The following is a 16,776-nucleotide window of genomic DNA, read 5'->3' on the forward strand; positions in this document are numbered from 1 at the left end:
CAATATGACCCTGAAACATAACAGCCAAACCTACATTGTGAACAGAACAGGAGGGTTGAAACAAAGTGACAGCGTGCAGTTTTGGAGGATTCCAGCGCTGTCTGTCAGGTCTCGCTCTGGATTCCAGCACTGTCTGTAAGGTCTCTGTCTCTGGTGTGTTTCAGCGAAGGAGTGCGACACGCACAAGCTGTGGAGGAACATTGAGCCTCACCTGAAGAAGGCCATGCAGACAGTCTACCTGCGGGAGATCTCCAGGTGAGCCAGGGTAGGGGCAGGGGCATAATCGTTCAATCGTTCTGTTAAAAGTGATCGTGACCCCTCTGATCATGCGAGTCTCACTCTGCTGTTTTGCAGTTCACAGTGGGAGGAGATGCAGCAGAAGGAGGGAGAGCTGCACCTGAAAGGTAAGGTGCTCACAGGTCTGGCTGTTGGAGGGTAGCGTGTCATTTTATTGGTTAAGCATCTAGATGCAGGAAATCTTGCTTCTGAACCCCCCCCCCCCCCCCCAAACAATTTGTACTTCATGATGAGGTGGGCTTCCTATACATTCCTAGAAATTCTGCACTATGCTCAAGCTTCATTCGTTTTAAGGTAAAATACAATTTTTGTTTGTGTTATCAAATTGTCGTATAAATTTAAATATATCTGAGTTATTATAATGAGTTTCATTAATTTGTAATATTTTACATGAAAGAGTATTTGCTAGTGTGGCTGTGATCCAGAAGCTGGCTGTATTCTCACTGTGTAATCCTAGAGGGAGGGGTGTGGAGGAGGGCTGATGCACATGCAGCTAGAAGCCAGCTATAGAATGAAGAGATTTATTCAATTGTTTTGCCCTTGAATTGATAGAAGTTGAAGCAAGGAGGAAAGACAGGCACAGAGGATCAGTGGTGCTGAGGGGGTCCTGCCTGCCTTTCAGACTCTATCTGGGTGTGCTGTTAGCTTTAATTAACGCAGAGATTGGTCTTGCAAGAGAGGCTGGGAGCTCACTGCAGTGCAGGGACCGGAGGAGTGGCTCTGCTGGCTGAATCGGTAATGAGCTGCTCAGGTCAATGTGGACGAGAATCGCATTCAGGGATTCAGACAGAATCACAGGACAGATTTAACCTGTTAAAAGCCCTGGGCTTTTAATCTGTGAATAGTATTTTGTCTTAAATAAATCATTAATAAATGTGTTTGTCACTGTAATCTGCTGACAACGTTTTCTGAAGCCTGAACACCTCCCCCCCCTTTCCACAGCAATACAACACAACCCTCCTTTCACTTGTACCAGTGCTTAAAGGGTTTGTGTCAGTCTCTGCTCCTACTCCACTGCCCAATGCTGCCTTGCCGTGGTGTGTTCTTGCTGTGAGGCTGTAATGAAGGTTGTCTGTTCTCTCTGGTTCTTGTTGGCAGGTCTCTGCTCATGCTCAGTTCTTGCTGTAATGAAGGTGCTCTGTTCTCTCTGGTTCTTGTTGGCAGGTCTCTGCTCATGCTCACTTCTTGCTGTAATGAAGGTGCTCTGTTCTCTCTGGTTCTTGTTGGCAGGTCTCTGCCCATGCTCCTTGTTCTTGCTGTAATGAAGGTGCTCTGTTCTCTCTGGTTCTTGTTGGCAGGTCTCTGCTCATGCTCAGTTCTTGCTGTAATGAAGGTGCTCTGTTCTCTCTGGTTCTTGTTGGCAGGTCTCTGCTCATGCTCAGTTCTTGCTGTAATGAAGGTGCTCTGTTCTCTCTGGTTCTTGTTGGCAGGTCTCTGCTCATGCTCAGTTCTTGCTGTAATGAAGGTGCTCTGTTCTCTCTGGTTCTTGTTGGCAGGTCTCTGCTCATGCTCAGTTCTTGCTGTAATGAAGGTGCTCTGTTCCCTCTGGTTCTTGTTGGCAGGTCTCTGCTCATGCTCAGTTCTTGCTGTAATGAAGGTGCTCTGTTCTCTCTGGTTCTTGTTGGCAGGTCTCTGCTCATGCTCAGTTCTTGCTGTAATGAAGGTGCTCTGTTCTCTGGTTCTTGTTGGCAGGTCTCTGCTCATGCTCAGTTCTTGCTGTAATGAAGGTGCTCTGTTCTCTCTGGTTCTTGTTGGCAGGTCTCTGCTCATGCTCAGTTCTTGCTGTAATGAAGGTGCTCTGTTCTCTCTGGTTCTTGTTGGCAGGTCTCTGCTCATGCTCAGTTCTTGCTGTAATGAAGGTGCTCTGTTCTCTCTGGTTCTTGTTGGCAGGTCTCTGCCCATGCTCAGTTCTTGCTGTAATGAAGGTGCTCTGTTCTCTCTGGTTCTTGTTGGCAGGTCTCTGCTCATGCTCAGTTCTTGCTGTAATGAAGGTGCTCTGTTCTCTCTGGTTCTTGTTGGCAGGTCTCTGCTCATGCTCAGTTCTTGCTGTAATGAAGGTGCTCTGTTCTCTCTGGTTCTTGTTGGCAGGTGTCTGCCCATGCTCAGTTCTTGTTGTAATGAAGGTGCTCTGTTCTCTGGTTCTCGTTGGCAGGTCTCTCTGCTCATGCTCATGTAGAGCTGCCCTATTACTCCAAGTACCTGCTGATAGCAGCCTACCTGGCCTCCTTCAACCCTACCCGCGCAGACAAGCGCTTCTTCCTCAAGGTAAGCCACACCCGTCCAGCCACCCGTCCAACCAGATCAAGCATTGAGGAATGCTACAAAGATGCTTGAGTCCAAATGTATCAAGTCCCTTGGCACCATGATGCAATCTGCACCAGTATTTTGTGGAAGAAAAAATTAATAAACCCAATTGGTTTACAGTGTTGCAAATAAGACTACTGTTGCGTAGCAGTTTCATCCCTTCCAGGTTTTACGATGAGCTTGATGAGCTACAGTGTATAGATAACAAGCTCAGGTGTGTGTAAAACTACTAGTGAAACCAGGAATGGATCAAGCTGCTATGCAATGCAAGTCTTATTCCCATCCCAGGGTATGGACAGATTGTAAAGATTATTATTATTATTATTATTATTATTATTATTATTGTTTATTTCTTAGCAGATGCTCTTATCCAGGGAGACTTACAGTTGTTACCCGTTATCACATTACAAAGTATTGCTTTATAAAATTTCATATTCTGGAATATCATAATGCAGGTAAGAGCTGTTATGTGTTATTCAGCTGAACAGCGGTACTTCTAAAACAGCCGCTTCTATACATGTATTCCAGTGCAGGCAGCGATCTTCCTCTTCGTGTTTTAATGATGAGAGCGGGTGATGAGAGCGGGTCTGGAGCGTTCGATCTTCCTCTTCGTGTTTCTGTTTTAATGATGAGAGTATCATTAAAACACGAAGAGGAAGATCGAACGCTCCAGACCCGCTCTCATCATTAAAACACGAAGAGGAAGATCGAACGCTCCAGACCCGCTCTCATCAGTAAAACACGAAGAGGAAGATCGAACGCTCCAGACCCGCTCTCATCATTAAAACACGAAGAGGAAGATCGAACGCTCCAGACCCGCTCTCATCATTAAAACACGAAGAGGAAGATCGAACGCTCCAGACCCGCTCTCATCAGTTAAACACGAAGAGGAAGATCGAACGCTCCAGACCCGCTCTCATCATTAAAACACGAAGAGGAAGATCGAACGCTCCAGACCCGCTCTCATCATTAAAACACGAAGAGGAAGATCGAACGCTCCAGACCCGCTCTCATCATTAAAACACGAAGAGGAAGATCGAACGCTCCAGACCCGCTCTCATCAGTAAAACACGAAGAGGAAGATCGAACGCTCCAGACCCGCTCTCATCAGTTAAACACGAAGAGGAAGATCGAACGCTCCAGACCCGCTCTCATCAGTTAAACACGCTTGAGAGGCAGATGAGCCTCCAAAGTTCCAGTCTGCATTCTCAGATCCTCATCTTTGTGCTGAATAATGCATAACTGCTCAAGAACAGAAGCTGCCAGCATTGGAATGAATGTATAGAAGCGGCTATTTTAGAAGTACCGCTTTCCAGCTTGTTAGCTGGTAGTTGGTGTATAATTGTGATTTGATGGTCTGATTTGTTTGTGCATGTGTTTTTGAAGGAGTGTAAGAAGTCAGTATTCTTGGAGACCAGTTATTTCAGCTAAAGGGAAGATTCCTGTTGTGATTGATATTTACGGTGATGATGATGATGATAGCTGAGCGTTGTAACTAGTGGGACAGTTTAACCCTTAGCGGTCCATTGATTCATCGCCTGTCGGGCGTGTCCGGTCCAATTTATTCACACGTGCTGTTTATTTTACATGTGCTGTTTTAAAAGTATTTTTTTTCATAGTAAAACAGGTTTACAAGGCACTGCATATCAAAACATCAGTACTGCATCTCCAGCCAAGCCCCACCCCGAGTTTGCTGTATTGTTCACATACCTCTTTATAGATGTGCATACTGATAAATCCTCTCCTGATCACTCGTTTTATCACCAAACTCCTCAATAATGTCATCCAAGTCATTATTTTATCTCTGTCTCAGAAAGTTCTGCAGATGTCTGTGATATTCTCTGAGCGCTGGATGCAGAAGCAGCTCTCTTCTTTGTTTGTGTCCGTGTTATCTCTGTGGTGCAGATGTCTGTGATATTCTCTGAGCGCTGGATGCAGAAGCAGCTCTCTTCTTTGTTTGTGTCCGTGTTATCTCTGTCTCAGAAAGTTCTGCAGATGTCTGTGATATTCTCTGAGCGCTGGATGCAGAAGCAGCTCTCTTCTTTGTTTGTGTCCGTGTTATCTCTGTCTCAGAAAGTTCTGCAGATGTCTGTGATATTCTCTGAGCGCTGGATGCAGAAGCAGCTCTCTTCTTTGCTTGTGTCCGTGTTATCTCTGTGGTGCAGATGTCTGTGATATTCTCTGAGCGCTGGATGCAGAAGCAGCTCTCTTCTTTGCTTGTGTCCGTGTTATCTCTGTGGTGCAGATGTCTGTGATATGCTCTTTCCCGACAGTGAACGTTAAGAGTTAACGCGACCTACGTCTTCGTCGAGAGAAGATGCGAACATAGCTCAATGAGAGACCACTTGTGTCTACAGACACACTATCTCGTCGCGTATGTTCTTCGTCTGCAGGACAAACCCTGAGCACACTGGATGCAAACAGAAGCAGCTACTCTTCGCTGCTTGCGTCCGTGTTATCTCTGGCAGACTGCTCAGAGGTCTTCTTGAGAGAGACCACCGGGAAAAAAACTGTGGTGCAGATGTCTGTGATATTCTTTGAGCGCTGGATGCAGAAGCAGCTCTCTTCTTTGCTTGTGTCCGTGTTATCTCTGTGGTGCAGATGTCTGTGATATTCTCTGAGCGCTGGATGCAGAAACAGCTATCTTCTTTGTTTGTGTCCGTGTTATCTCTGTGGTGCAGATCTGAGACGGATGCAGAGCAGCTCTCTTTCTTTGCTTGTGGAGACTTATCTCTGTGGTTGCAGGGGCTTAGAGAGAAACGACGGATGGAGGAGGCAACACGGAGCAGACATTCTATGAGACGGCTGGATGCAGAAGCAGCTCTCTTCTTTGTTTGTGTCCGTGTTATCTCTGTGGTGCAGGGGCTGTGATATTCTCTGAGCGCTGGATTGGGAAGCAGCTCTCTTCTTTGCTTGTGTCCGTGTTATCTCTGTGGTGCAGGGGCTGTTCTTCTTGTGTCTGTGACACTCTGTGGAGACTCGCGACCTATAACGTCTTCGTCGAGAGAAGAAACGAACACAGGGCACAGAAGAGAGAGTCCACTCTTCTTTGACACTGTGACGTGTTATCTCTGTGGTGAGAGAGAGAACGTGACTACGTCTCTGAGAGACCCGAACTGACCTGCTAGCAGCTCTCTTCTTTGCTTGTGTCCGACCTTATCTTCTTTGGTGGTCGTGCGAGAAGCAGACTGTGAGGCACTGTCAGGACAGAGCCTATCCTACTTGATCGACCTACATCTTCTTCTTTGTTTGTGTCCGTGTTATCTCTGTGGTGCAGCTGTGATATTCTCTGAGCGCTGGATTGAAGCAGCTCTCTTCTTTGCTTGTGTCCGTGTTATCTCTGTGGTGCAGGGCTATGTGTGATATTCTCTGAGCGCTGGATGCAGAAGCAGCTCTCTTCTTTGCTTGTGTCCGTGTTATCTCTGTGGTGCAGATGTCTGTGATATTCTCTGAGCGCTGGATGCAGAAGCAGCTCTCTTCTTTGCTTGTGTCCGTGTTATCTCTGTGGTGCAGGGGCTGTGATATTCTCTGAGCGCTGGATGCAGAAGCAGCTCTCTTCTTTGCTTGTGTCCGTGTTATCTCTGTGGTGCAGGGGTCTGTGATATTCTCTGAGCGCTGGATGCAGAAGCAGCTCTCTTCTTTGCTTGTGTCCGTGTTATCTCTGTGGTGCAGGGGCTATGTGTATTGCTCGGAAGCAGCTCTTCGCGAGAAGAAACGAACCGGCACAAATAGAGACACCACGTCTAAAGACACTAGATGTTCTCGTGACCTATTCTTCTGAGAGCTGAATTGACAAAAGCAGCTCTCTTCTTGCTTGAGTCGTGTTATCTCGTGTCTAAAGAGTTATATCTGTCTGCATAAAAGTGCGCCCGGGCACAACTAGAGCGTGCAGGGGCTGTGATATTCTCTGAGCGCTGGATGTGGAAGCAGCTCTCTTCTTTGTTTGTGTCCGTGTTATCTCTGTGGTGCAGATGTCTGTGATATTCTCTGAGCGCTGGATGCAGAAGCAGCTCTCTTCTTTGCTTGTGTCCGTGTTATCTCTGTGGTGCAGGGGCTGATATATAGAGACTCGCGACCTACGTCTTCGTCGAGCTGCAACGAACACAGGGACAATAGAGACACCACGAAGTGTGTGTGATATTCTCTGAGCGCTGGATGCAGAAGCAGCTCTCTTCTTTGTTTGTGTCCGTGTTATCTCTGTGGTGCCTTAAGAGACTCGAGACCTACTTGTTTCGTCGAGAGAAGAAACGAACAGAGGGGACAATAGAGATACCACGTGAGCAGACACTATGCCGAAGCAGCCTCTCTTCTTTGCTGACACGAAACACAAGCACCGTGTTATCTTCGTGGGTGCAGATGTCTGGATATCTACCCTGAGCGCTCGAGAGAAGAAACAGACACAGGCACAATGTTGAGACCACGTCCCAGATCACTATGCAGGGGCTGGCGACTATTCTTTACACCACGGGAAGCAGCTCTCTTCTTTGTTTGTGTCCGTGTTATCTCTGTGGTGCAGATGTCTGTGATATTCTCTGAGCGCTGGATGCAGAAGCAGCTATCTTCTTTGTTTGTGTCCGTGTTATCTCTGTGGTGCAGATGTCTGTGATATTCTCTGAGCGCTGGATGCAGAAGCAGCTCTCTTCTTTGCTTGTGTCCGTGTTATCTCTGTGGTGCAGGGGCTGTGATATTCTCTGAGCGCTGGATGCAGAAGCAGCTCTCTTCTTTGCTTGTGTCCGTGTTATCTCTGTGGTGCAGGGCTATGTGTATTGCTCATCGCGACGTAACGATGCGTCGAGAGAAGAAACGAACACAGGCACAAATAGCCGACCGTTTATCTCTGACTCGCGACATACGTTCTCGGATATTCTTCAGAAACGAACATGGGCAATAGAGACTCTTCTTTGCTCTGTGTCCTGTTATCTCTTCGTGAGAGAGAAACGAACACATTCACTGAGCGCTGGATGGACACTAGCAGCTCCGCAGACTACGTCTTCGTCGAGAGATCTCTGTGGTGCATGGGGCTGTGTATTGATGAGAGTCCTTCGAAGGACGAATCCACGTTAAGCAGGACATAAGAGAGACTCGAACCTACGTCTTCGTCGAGAGAAGAACGAACACAGGCTCATAGAGACACCACGTCCGGCTGTGATATTCTTTGAGCGCTGGATGCAGAAGCAGCTCTCTTCTTTGCTTGTGTCCGTGTTATCTCTGTGGTGCAGGGGCTGTGATATTCTCTGAGCGCTGCATTGGGAAGCAGCTCTCTTCTTTGCTTGTGTCCGTGTTATCTCTGTGGTGCAGGGGCTGTGATATTCTCTGAGCGCTGGATGCAGAAGCAGCTCTCTTCTTTGCTTGTGTCCGTGTTATCTCTGTGGTGCAGGGGCTGTGATATTCTCTGAGCGCTGGATGGGAAGCAGCTCTCTTCTTTGCTTGTGTCCGTGTTATCTCTCTGGTGCAGGGCTGTGATATTCTCTGGATGCGGAAGCAGCTGTCTTCTTTGTTTGTGTCCGTGTTATCTCTGTGGTGCAGGGGCTGTGATATTCGAGACTCGCGACCTAAGCATTCGGCGAGAGCGAAACGAACACAGGCACTCTATACGAGACACACGTCCCCGACACTATAAGATCTCCGCACCTACGTGGAGAGAAGAAACTGAACACAGTCTTCTTTGCTTGTGTCCGACAGTCTGTGATGCAGAGACCGACGATCTTCTCGAGAGAGGGAAACAGAAACAGCAAGAGACACCACTCTTCTTGCTTTGTGTCCGTGTTATCTCTGTGGTGCAGCGGGCTGCAGATACTCTTCGTCTGAGAAGTGCCGAACACAGCACAATAGAGACACAGCGTCCCTCTGACACTGTAAGAGACTCGCTACGCTGTGGTGCAAGAAAAGCTCTCTTCTTTGTTTGTGTCCGTGTTATCTCTGTGGTGCAGGGCCTCTGTGATATTCTCTGAGCGCTGGATGCGGAAGCAGCTATCTTCTTTGCTTGTGTCCGTGTTATCTCTGTGGTGCAGATGTCTGTGATATTCTCTGAGCGCTGGATGCAGAAGCAGCTCTCTTCTTTGTTTGTGTCCGTGTTATCTCTGTGGTGCAGGGCTGTGATATTCTCTGAGCGCTGGATGCAGAAGCAGCTCTCTTCTTTGCTTGTGTCCGTGTTATCTCTCTGGTGCAGGGGCTGATGCATTTAGAGACCAGCTCTTTCATAGGTTTATGTCCATGTTATCTATGCTTCGCGACAGTAACCCTTCGTCGAGTAGCAGCAACAACACAGGACATAATAGAGCGTGGATGTCAGACACTATAAGCAGACTCTCTTCTTTGCTTGTCGAGAGAAGAAACGCAACACTGTGGTGACAGGGGCTGTGATATATAAGAGACTCGCAGAAGCAGCGTCTCTTCTTTGCTTGTGTCGAAACACAGGGCTCAATAGAGACACTCACGTCCCCTGTGATATTCTTTGAGCGCTGGATGCAGAAGCAGCTCTCTTCTTTGTTTGTGTCCGTGTTATCTCTGTGGTGCAGGGGCTGTGATATTCTCTGAGCGCTGGATGCAGAAGCAGCTATCTCCTTTGTTGTGTCCGTGTTATCTCTGTGGTGCAGATGTCTGTGATATTCTTTGAGTGCTGGATGCAGAAGCAGCTCTCTTCTTTGTTGTGTCCGTGTTATCTCTGTGGTGCAGGGGGCTGTGTATTGCTCACTCGCGTACTACCGTCTTCGCGAGAGAAGAAACGAACTTTCTTTGCTTGTGTCGTAGAGTATCTCTGTGGTGCAGCTGGCGTGATATCTCTGGTGAGCGCTGGATGCATTCTCTGATCTCGTGTGGATGCAGGGGCTGTGATATTCTCTGAGCGCTGCTGGATTGGGAAGCAGCTCTCTTCTTTGCTTGTGTCCGTGTTATCTCTGTGGTGCAGATGGCTGTGATATTCTTTGAGCGCTGGATGCAGAAGCAGCTCTCTTCTTTGCTTGTGTCCGTGTTATCTCTGTGGTGCAGGGGTCTGTGATATTCTCTGAGCGCTGGATGCAGAAGCAGCTCTCTTCTTTGCTTGTGTCCGTGTTATCTCTGTGTGTTTCGTACAGATGTCTGTGATATTCTCTGAGCGCTGGATGCAGTCGCAGCAGAACTTCTTATTGCTTGTGTGTCCGTGTTATCCTGTGGTGCGAGGGGGCGTGATATTCTTTGAGCGCTGGATGCAGAAGCAGCTCTCTTCTTTGCTTGTGTCCGTGTTATCTCTGTGGTGCAGGGGCTGTGATATTCTCTGAGCGCTGGATGCAGAAGCAGCTCTCTTCTTTGCTTGTGTCCGTGTTATCTCTGTGGTGCAGGGGCTGTGATATTCTCTGAGCGCTGGATGCAGAAGCAGCTCTCTTCTTTGCTTGTGTCCGTGTTATCTCTGTGGTGCAGGGGCTGTGATATTCTCTGAGCGCTGGATGCAGAAGCAGCTCTCTTCTTTGCTTGTGTCCGTGTTATCTCTGTGGTGCAGGGGCTGTGATATTCTCTGAGCGCTGGATGCTAAGCAGCTCTCTTCTTTGCTTGTGTCCGTGTTATCTCTCTGGTGCAGGGGCTGTGTATATTCTTTGAGCGCTGGATGCAGAAGCAGCTCTCTTCTTTGCTTGTGTCCGTGTTATCTCTGTGGTGCAGGGGCTGTGATATTCTCTGAGCGCTGGATGCAGAAGCAGCTCTCTTCTTTGTTTGTGTCCGTGTTATCTCTGTGGTGCAGGGGCTGTGATATTCTCTGAGCGCTGGATGGGAAGCAGCTCTCTTCTTTGCTTGTGTCCGTGTTATCTCTGTGGTGCAGGGGCTGTGATATTCTCTGAGCGCTGGATGCAGAAGCAGCTCTCTTCTTTGTTTGTGTCCGTGTTATCTCTGTGGTGCAGGGCTATGTGTGTCTGTGATATTCTCTGAGCGCTGGATGCGGAAGCAGCTCTCTTCTTTGTTTGTGTCCGTGTTATCTCTGTGGTGCAGTGGCTGTGATATTCTCTGAGCGCTGGATGCAGAAGCAGCTATCTTCTTTGCTTGTGTCCGTGTTATCTCTGTGGTGGTGCTTTTTTTGTCTTTCGAGCGTATTGGTGCGACACCCGAAAAGAGTACGTGTTTTCTTGTTTGTGGTATTGGTTAAAGCTCTGATAGAACATTTTGCAGAAAGCAGCTCCCTCTTTGTTGTGTCGGTGTTAAATTCCGGACCTACTGCTCTTCGTCGAGAGAAGCAAACACCTCTCTTCTGTGGTGTCCAGTGTATCTCTGTGCGTCAGACCTGTATGCAGATCTGAGCTGGATGCATCTCTTCTTTGTTTGTGTCCGTGTTATCTCTGTCTCAGAAAGTTCTGCAGCTGTGATATTCTCTGAGCGCTGGATGCAGAAGCAGCTCTCTTCTTTGCTTGTGTCCGTGTTATCTCTGTGGTGCAGGGGCTGTGATATTCTCTGAGCGCTGGATGCAGAAGCAGCTCTCTTCTTTGCTTGTGTCCGTGTTATCTCTGTGGTGCAGGGGCTGTGCGTATTGCCCAGATAGGCCCCTTTTTTTTCCGGCTCCTATCAGTCTAACTCGACCATTGAAAGGTTTTCTCTGCTTTTTCCGGAGAAAAAACGACTAGAAACCTGTTGTTGACGTGTTTTTGGTGATGTAGGACAGGGTCCGACATCGGACTAGAAAGGGAAAATTGTAATGTTGGACCAGGTCCCACATAGGACCGCAAAGGGTTAAACCGGGTATGGAATAAAAGACCATGTTTTATTTATTTTGTATTTGAAATGGTCTCTCTCCCTCTTTTCATTACAGCACCATGGGAAGATAAAGAAGACAAACTTCCTGAAAAAGCATGAGAAGGTAAGAATGATTTTCAAGACAGGATGGTCAGGTTTGAAATCCGAGCCACTGTATAGCAGGGTCAACCACCCCATTGTACTCCAGTCCAACCCAACCGTTCCATTCCACTCCATTATTGCAATCCAATCTACTCCATTATATTTAATTCCATTCTACTCTACTCCAGTCTAATCCAACCCAACCCACTCCATTCCACTCCATTATATTCCATTCTAATCCATTTCAGCCCATTTATATTCCTCTCCACTGTGTGTCAGTGGGGATGAGTAAGACATGGCATAGATCAAACTGCTATGCAAAGGGATTCTTACTCGCAGCTGGCAGTGCCTTCTAACAGGGTGCATTAATCGAAGCCTGTGGTTATTTGTTTCACTCCCTGGAACTGTGCTATTAGTACATACCAGAGGGACGTGCATACTCATTTACTGTGAGTCCTTGAAGGAACAGGAGCACCACTCGGATCATTACCCAGGAGAACGGACTTGGGCTGATCAGAGCCCTTGAGATGTACATCTCATCTACATGGGGGTCCTGGCCATAGCACCATACAAGCACACATGGGATTCCAAGCACCCCTAGTTCTTAAAGGCTTGCTGCTAACTGCATGTGGAGCGGTCTGAAGTATAAAGTGTGAGCTAAAATGTAAGAAATACATTTAAACAAAAACACAAGAAAAACCGCACTGCTTTTTAATTGTGAGCGCTAATGGACCAGCCCATTTTCTTGCTCGCAAAAGGCTCCATCAAGTTGAATAGGAATACATTGTCTATTTGGAAAGGTTCAGTAGTGTCTGGCTGTACAGGCGAGATCACACAAGGAGGTCTACAGTGTGTTTAATCTTAGCATCCCCTGAACTAGCTGAATGCAGCCTTTAGCACCATTCAGGGCTTTGTGATGTATAATTGGCTTTTCTGTCACATCAGTCGGTGCATTAAATCCCTACCTAAAAGGAACGAGTCTCTAACCAGCTGGGAAACTGACCATCTCTAGGGCAGGAGCTCTGGATTAAACTCGACTAAACCCGACCCAACTCCGGGCTGTTCTGATATCGGAGCTAAACCCGACCCATCTCTAGGGCAGGAGTTCTGATATCGGAGCTAAACTCGACCCGTCTCCGGGCTGTTCTGATATCGGAGCTAAACTCGACCCGTCTCCGGGCTGTTCTGATATCGGAGCTAAACTCGACCCGTCTCTAGGGCAGGAATTCTGATATCGGAGCTAAACTCGACCCGTCTCTAGGGCAGGAGTTCTGATATCGGAGCTAAACTCGACCCGTCTCCGGGCTGTTCTGATATCGGAGCTAAACTCGACCCATCTCTAGGGCAGGAGTTCTGATATCGGAGCTAAACTCGACCCATCTCTAGGGCAGGAGTTCTGATATCGGAGCTAAACTCGAACCATCTCCGGGCTGTTCTGATATCGGAGGTTTATTTTAGTTAGTTGTCCCTAATCTCAGCACTGTTTGTGTCACGTGGTCACTGCCGTGTATGGAGTGGAAGTGGTTTTGCATGGTCGGGAGATTTCTCTGTATATGCAGAGAAGGGGGGCAGCGTGTTCTTCACTGAACCAGTGTTGTACGATAACGACACTTTCAGCTATCGATTTATCTGCTGAACATGATCCCGTCAATCACATTCTCACTTGTGTTAATCGCTTCTTCCTCCTTCGTTTTTTTCTCACACTTTTTTGTTAGACTGATTTTTGCACTCTGCTTTAAAAAAAAAAAAAAAAAAAAAAAAAAAAAAAAACACCATTTTGAAACCCCTCCAGAATATGTTCATGGTTGCATTAGTAATTAATAAGGTGATTGTCATTTACCAAAAACACATCTTCGGTACAACAAATAATCTGAACACACTTTTAATATCAGTGTAGTCGTGTGCTGTTAAAACCGTACATACGAATTCAGGTGCTGGTAGACAAATATCTTGTCACGTGAGTCTCCTTCGTTGTCAGAAGCTCCCTGCACTCTGCAGGATTGCCAGAGTCGGATTGGGGGCTGCGCGAACCGGCTTCTATTTGGGGAAGGTTTGGGAGGTGAAACTTTGACGCTGTAATAAATGGGGCTCCGTTCGGAGTCGTTCCCCCCTGACAGTGGGCTGCAGTCGCTGGCATTGAGGGGGCTGGTTGACTGATTTAATATGGGCTGCCTGCCTGCTGTGTGGCAGTGCTGTGGTTTGCGCTCTCCCCTGTCAGCGTGGCACTCTCTTCCATCAGCATGCCGCTCTCCCCCGTCAGTGCGGCACTCTTCCCCAGTCAGCATGCCGCTCTCCTCTATCAGCACTGCGCTCTCTCCCCCAGAGCGATGCTGTCCCTGTCTGGATCATTTACGACAGTGCCGGTCAGTGGAGCCTGTCCACCGGGCTGGGTAGGGCTGGGCTGGCAGGGCTGCCGTGGAGCCCCAGCCTGTCAGCTGCAGCAACAACTACCAAGCGTAGTCTTCCAGCCCTCCATCACCATAACAATAATCATTAGAATGACAAAGAACTTTCCATGCAGCCAGCTGCCTCAAAATCCATCAACAACGATGATCGGTTGAGAGCAGAGGATCACTGTTATTTTAAAAATCAAATACAAAAATAACAAAAACGACAAGGGGATGAATCAATTTATTTACGCAGTTTATCAATCTGTTATTTGTTGAGTCCCATGTCATTGTTTCTCCTCAATCTCTCTGGTCAGAGAGGTCTCTGTGTGTCTGTTGGGCACAGCCATGTTTTATAATTCCAGGCACGTCTAAGGAGTGTGCCGAGATATTCCAGTGACCTGGTTTAAAGGACTGAAGGAATAGCTCTGCATGTGTTTATTTAAGTACTTTTCCCTTTTTGTAGATCTTTATGCCAGTTCATTTTTGTGTGTGTGTTTGAGCTATAGAGCTACGTTGTTTTGTTTTTTTTTTGTATTTGGCAAAGCTAGTTAAAGTAGATGACCAAAAACACCATTTCTAACATCCTGCCTACAGAACACAAACATACCCAGAGGAATTCCATTTAGCTTGAAGAGAAGGGATCAGAAAAAAACAAGGTCTTTCAATTAGACTCCTGTCCCCAAACACTGCGCACAATATTTATTGTTCAGTACTGTTAAAAGGGAGACCCTAATGCAGGGAATCCTGATTTTGTTTTTGTTGGGCAAGAGAACACTTAGCTTTGATCTCTTTTAATTGTGTGTAAGAAGTCCCCAGGGTGTCCTAAGTGAATGTGTGATACACAAGCCAGTCATTACTCACAGGGACCCAGAAAACCAATTTGTCTCAGATACGCAGCTAATGAAATCAGGGCTCTGCTCAAGCTCTTTGTCTGGATGGAACTTCTCTCTCATCTGCTTAAAAGTGTGTTCAGATTATTTGTTGTACCGAAGATGTGTTTTTGGTAAATGACAATCACCTTATTAATTACTAATGCAACCATGAACATATTCTGGAGTTTCAAAAATTTTTTTTTTTTTTTTTTTTTTTTTTAAAGCAGAGTGCAAAAATCAGTCTAACAAAAAAGTGTGAGAAAAAAACGAAGGAGGAAGAAGCGATTAACACAAGTGAGAATGTGATTGACGGGATCATGTTCAGCAGATAAATCGATAGCTGAAAGTGTCGTTATCGTACAACACTGGTTCAGTGAGAACACGCTGCCCCCCTTCTCTGCATATACAGAGAAATCTCCCGACCATGCAAAACCACTTCCACTCCATACACGGCAGTGACCACGTGACACAAACAGTGCTGAGATTAGGGACAACTAACTAAAATAAACCTCCGATATCAGAACAGCCCGGAGATGGGTCGAGTTTAGCTCCGATATCAGAACTCCTGCCCTAGAGATGGGTCGAGTTTAGCTCCGATATCAGAACAGCCCGGAGACGGGTCGAGTTTAGCTCCGATATCAGAACAGCCCGGAGACGGGTCGAGTTTAGCTCCGATATCAGAACAGCCCGGAGACGGGTCGAGTTTAGCTCCGATATCAGAACAGCCCGGAGACGGGTCGGGTTTAGCTCCGATATCAGAACAGCCCGGAGACGGGTCGAGTTTAGCTCCGATATCAGAACAGCCCGGAGTTGGGTCGGGTTTAGTCGAGTTTAATCCAGAGCTCCTGCCCTAGAGATGGTCAGTTTCCCAGCTGGTTAGAGACTCGTTCCTTTTAGGTAGGGATTTAATGCACCGACTGATGTGACAGAAAAGCCAATTATACATCACAAAGCCCTGAATGGTGCTAAAGGCTGCATTCAGCTAGTTCAGGGGATGCTAAGATTAAACACACTGTAGACCTCCTTGTGTGATCTCGCCTGTACAGCCAGACACTACTGAACCTTTCCAAATAGACAATGTATTCCTATTCAACTTGATGGAGCCTTTTGTGAGCAAGAAAATGGGCTGGTCCATTAGCGCTCACAATTAAAAAGCAGTGCAGTTTTTCTTGTGTTTTTGCTGCTCACTGAGAGACTGAGACCCAGATTCAGTGCACTGTACAAAGGGTGCCAGGGTTTGAGGAGCAGAGTGCTGCACACTGACACCTGTTTAGTGTAATTCGTGATTAGTAGGAGTGATGTCATAACTTAGCCACTTGATGTATTTCATTGACTCGTGCTACCCTTGTAACCTGATGAAGACACGGACATGTATAAACACGTAGCTGTTTTACACAATTTTTGATGGGACTTTGATGGGATACCTGTCTCTCCACCTTTTTGAACTGTTCATCAGCATGTAGATCTACATAAGAGTGCTGCTATACAGTCTACTGCTGTGTTAGTGTGTTTCTGTATCTGTGTGTGTGTGTGTGTTTCAGTACAGCGGTGTGGGTGGTTTTGATGTTAAGCAGTCCCCCAGTTTCTAACTCCCACTTTGTCTCTCTCAGACCAGTAACCACCTGCTGGGACCGAAGCCCTTCCCCCTGGACCGCCTGCTGGCCATCTTCTACAGCATCGTGGACAGCCGAGTGGCTCCGACTGCCAACATCTTCTCACAGGTCAGTGGAGCTGCACTCTGTCAGATGCACCAACGCACAGGCAGTGTGACTCGCACTGTAGCGCTATGTCCCTCACTGATACATCAACGCACAGGCAGTGTGACTCGCACTGTAGCGCTATGTCCCTCACTGATACATCAACGCACAGGCAGTGTGACTCGCACTGTAGCGCTATGTCCCTCACTGATACATCAACGCACAGGCAGTGTGACTCGCACTGTAGCGCTATGTCCCTCACTGATACATCAACGCACAGGCAGTGTGATTCGCACTGTAGCGCTATGTCCCTCACTGATACATCAACGCACAGGCAGTGTGACTCGCACTGTAGCGCTATGTCCCTCACTGATACATCAACGCACAGGCAGTGTGATTCGCACTGTAGCGCTATGTCCCTCA

At 47.3% G+C, this 16,776-nt stretch overlaps 1 protein-coding gene across 1 annotated transcript in view; it reads left to right on the forward strand.

Moving 5' to 3' along the window:
• Nucleotides 1–16,776, forward strand: part of orc5 (origin recognition complex, subunit 5) — a 66,118-nt gene that overhangs the window by 10,209 nt on the left and 39,133 nt on the right. The window contains exons 9-13 of the mRNA XM_041254053.1: nucleotides 165–255; nucleotides 355–404; nucleotides 2,450–2,562; nucleotides 11,369–11,416; nucleotides 16,267–16,377. Of these exons, the coding sequence (XP_041109987.1) occupies nucleotides 165–255; nucleotides 355–404; nucleotides 2,450–2,562; nucleotides 11,369–11,416; nucleotides 16,267–16,377 (413 nt within the window). The remainder of the gene's footprint in view (nucleotides 1–164; nucleotides 256–354; nucleotides 405–2,449; nucleotides 2,563–11,368; nucleotides 11,417–16,266; nucleotides 16,378–16,776) is intronic.

Source organism: Polyodon spathula, chromosome 7 (genome assembly GCF_017654505.1).
Source record: "Polyodon spathula isolate WHYD16114869_AA chromosome 7, ASM1765450v1, whole genome shotgun sequence".
In the NCBI taxonomy this organism is placed as follows: Eukaryota; Metazoa; Chordata; class Actinopteri; order Acipenseriformes; family Polyodontidae; genus Polyodon; species Polyodon spathula.